Genomic DNA, 4,075 nt, shown 5'->3' with positions numbered 1-4,075 from the left:
AGAGAAAGAAAGAAAGAAAGAAAGAAAGAAAGAAAGAAAGAAAGAAAGAAAGAAAGAAAGAAAGAAAGAAAGAAAGAAAGAAAGAAAGAAAATAAATATATATGGAGGCTCCTTAAATTCACAGATAGAATTTAGGCCAACAAGAAAAATACTCCCAATCAATCCATGCCTTCTTGCGTACAAGTTAGCTTGATTATTGAACATTTTATAGAAGAAATTCCATCCCAGCCCTAAATTCTTAAGAATTTTAAATTAGTAGGCTAGGTAATTTTGATAATATTTGGTAAACTGGTTAAATTCCTAAGTTGGCAGGCTAGGATTTTCACTACAAAATTTCTGGTCCCTTTTTAAAAAAATCATTTATTTCCAGACATCTTAATTTAGCTAGTTCTATTATTGCCCATTATTTGTCCTCCCTGACAAACGTATTTTTTTGAAGTCTCTTGTTTTCAACAGTTTTGCCATTTTGGTTTTGTAACAGCACAGTTGAAAGACTGTAGCTTTCAATGGCATTTTCCAATCTGCTCCAGTTCTTGCCCCTCATCTCAATGTTATCTACCAAGTCTAGCTGTTCATCCAAAAGGATTAATCCCTAAATCAAAGAAAAAAAAATCTTCATTAAAGTTGGTCTACACACCTTTCAGCTACTTCCTCTTCTCTTTTCTTTTCTTTTTTCCTTTCTTCTTCTAGTTCTTGTAATTTTAGCCTTTCCTGGTTTCTCCTCCTTATAGCTCCTTCCCCGAAGTGTTTGGTTGTATCAGATGTGACCTGCTCCAAAACAATTCAAAGTTTCATTAGAAAAGTTTGCCAGCTGGCTGGGTACGTCCCAGGTCAGAGAGATAAAACTAAGATGGTACATGGTAATTCAAAATCAATTCAATTCAAAATGTCCCCTCTGCATCCCAGTACTCATATTCCTACTGCTTCTCAGCCACCAGCCAAACAGTACTTGTAAGCTTGAGGATTTTCTTTGGCAGAACCCTTGAATAAGTATATCAAATTATCACCTTAACTTTACACAATTTTACTTGTCAGTCATACCTCAATAAAGCTGTTAAAAAAAAAAAAACCCTGAGGAGCTTACTTTACATATGGTCATAGACACCATCACAGTGCCATCATAGGCACAGGCTGAGAAATGTCAGTCTGTTACTTCTGGTTCATTAAAAAAATCAAATGAGTTCATGTACTTTTTTAATCATCGGGAACAAAATTAATCAGAAGTGTCTGTGGTGCAGGGGGAACAAAGATGCACAAAAACTAACCTGATGAGAGAGAAGATCTATCATGATTAGTAAACAACTTTTCAAATCTTGAAATAAAGTGAAAATTAGATTGAGATACTACAAAATAGTATAAAATAGGTTAAAATTTTTGGTTAACCAAATCACAAGAAAATTAAAACCAGACACTGGACAGCGGGAAGTGGTCTCTCATCTTGTGGTAATGTTTTATTTATTTATTACTTATTTATTTATTTTTATTTGTTTGTTTTTTGAGATAAGTTCTTGCTCTGTCGCCCAGGCTGGAGTACAGTGGCATGATCTTGGCTCACTGCAACCTCTGCTTCCCAGCTCAAGCGATCTTCCAGCCTCAGCCTCCCAAGCAGCTGGGACCACAGGCAAGAGCCACCACACCTGACTCATTTTGTATTTTTTGTAGAGACGAGGTTCTGCTATGTTGTCTTGGAGCTCAAAATGATCCACCTGCCTTGGCCTCCCAAAGTGCTAGGATTACAGGTGCAAGCTACCGCACGGAGCCTAATTTTTTATTTTTTAAGCTGAGCAGTGGTACATGGGTGGTCATGACAGTATTTGCTATATCATTTGCCCAACTGAATAGCTCATAATTTTAAAATACACATTTTAACATAACTAGCTACATATACACACATGTGCGCACGCGCACACACACACACACTCATACACTGGAAGCTGAAAGTCCAAATTCATGCTAAAGACTGATTTACAGAAAAAGGAGAGTCTAGTTGCATCTTTTCCACTGCTGGGTTAAGACTTCAAGAAGGAGATGACGAAAGCATGTAGACGTCAATGAGATGACATGATGGAGTAGACAGGCTGATTTTGAAAGTAAAGAACCCAAGTTTGTTAGGATTATGTTTCAGCAGTTTACCTAACAGATATCCTGAAAATTTAAGTTGTGACCCAGAAATAAAGAGGGAAAAAACTGCTCTCCATGTGGTTTCTTTTGTATGTGTGTGTGTGTGTGTGTGAGAGAGACAGAGTCTCACTCTGTTATCCAGGCTGGCATGCAGTGGAGTGATCTCGGCTCACTACAACCTCCACTTCCCAGGTTCAAGCAATTCTCATGCCTCTGCTTCCCAAGTAGCTGTGATTACAGGTGCATGCCACCACGTCTGGCTAATTTTTCTATTTTTAGTAGAGACGGGGTTTTGTCATGTCGGCCAGGCCAGTCTCGAACTCCTGACCTCAAGCAATCTGCCTGCCTCGGCCTCCCAAAACGCTGGGATTACAGGCGTGAGTCACCATACCCGACCTCCATGTGGTTTCAAACTGCATGTATTCCTCTCTTCCTCTCTCTCAGCAACTTGTCAAATATAATAAGCATATGAGATAATTCCACAGGGGCCATGAATAATTCTTTAATGCCCTCAAGTAGTTGAGACAGAGCCTCAGATTATAAGAACCATCACTTTAAAGTCACAGCTGGCAGCATGCCTGATAGCACAAGAATGAGTGTTCACATCAGGATTGTTTTTCTTCCTAAACATCCATGTATTAAAAATAATAAAAGTCTTTATATATCAGCTATTGATCAGAGCCTGGTAGGGTCTAAGAAAATTTATTCTAGATGCTTCCTTCTAGCTTTTACTCAGGATCACCTGAACAGTGGAAAATAAAAGAAACTCTGGCTACTTCTTACCTTAATGTTACATGCCAGAGCTTTCCCATCATCTCCTTTAAGCATCAGTTTCATTCTTTGAAAGGACTGCATGGCTTTTACAAAGTCAGTTGCCTCTTGGTACTGTATGAAGGCCTCAAATGTCTGTAAGCCAAAGCTAAAACCCCCAAAGCTCCTGTCAGTCATTACTTCTCTGTAGGGGCCAAGCATAAGGATATCCACATTCTTGATCTTCCCAAAACTTTCAAAGACTACCCAAAGGATCTCTTCACATGGCTTCTCCTTGCTAGAACCTTTAGGTGCAAACCATTTACAGGGCAAGTCTTCAAAATATATGGAATCTGGGCTCTTCTCATGGTCCTTCAGCCCCGTCATTCAACGAGGGCTCTTTTCCCTTGGGGAAGTGCTCCCATTCTCCCTGGGCATCTGTAGCCACTACTTTTAAGTCTTTTTTCAAACCATTTAACTCGACAATCTTCCCATGTAACTTTGCCTTCAGGATCTGAATCAAACTTTGGGTCTTAGCCTCACCCTCAAATCGAATGAAGTCCTCTGTACTCTTGGAAAGCCAAACTGTGGTGAACTGGTCAGGGCAAATCAGGCTCTTCAGCTGGTCAAGAACTTCCCAGTTAGAGAAGGGCCTCACAGGTTCTAGACTCCCTGGAAGCAATATGCTGATCAACAATTTTGCTATGGGCTTGAGGTAGAGGTGCTGAGCTGCACAGAGCTCTGTTGCCTCAAGAGTTATCATACACCACTGTGACTGTCATGGTGTCCTCAGACCACCTTAGAGAGTGAAAGAGAAAATTTTGATACAGATGGAGTAATACACAGATTTGGATTGTGAAATGGTGTTGGCATTGCTGGACTTAGAACAAATTGATAAGAAAAGCTATACTACAAGTAGAATTAAAATAATATCTTCTGATTCCTGGAACTAATAAGTTATTTCAGCAGGGCTTCCGAATATAAGGTTAATATAAGAAAGTCAATAGCCTTCCTATATAACAGCAACGAACAAGTAGAATTTGAAATTTAAAACTCAATACCATTTACATTAGCACACAAAACAATGAGATACTTAGTTAGAAATCTTACAAAATATGTACAAGATCTATACAAGGTAAAGAAAAACTAAATATTTGGTCCACGAATAAGAAGGCTCAAGATGTCAGTTCTTGCCAACTTGATC

The 4,075-nt window shown here is 39.0% G+C and overlaps 1 protein-coding gene across 1 annotated transcript in view; it reads right to left on the bottom strand.

Annotated features, from left to right (window-relative positions):
- The window catches only part of LOC105516487 (A-kinase anchor protein 17B-like), an 8,119-nt gene extending 4,466 nt beyond the window's left edge, over positions 1-3,653 (bottom strand). Inside the window, 4 exon segments of the mRNA XM_011948715.1 lie at positions 634-768; positions 2,905-3,244; positions 3,246-3,622; positions 3,624-3,653. Coding sequence (XP_011804105.1) covers positions 634-768; positions 2,905-3,244; positions 3,246-3,622; positions 3,624-3,653 — 882 coding nt within the window.
- Positions 3,654-4,075: the final 422 nt, after the last annotated feature.

This window comes from Colobus angolensis, unplaced genomic scaffold (genome assembly GCF_000951035.1).
Source record: "Colobus angolensis palliatus isolate OR3802 unplaced genomic scaffold, Cang.pa_1.0 Scaffold282, whole genome shotgun sequence".
Taxonomy (NCBI): domain Eukaryota; kingdom Metazoa; phylum Chordata; class Mammalia; order Primates; family Cercopithecidae; genus Colobus; species Colobus angolensis.
This window is presented reverse-complemented; position numbering and strand designations above follow the sequence as displayed.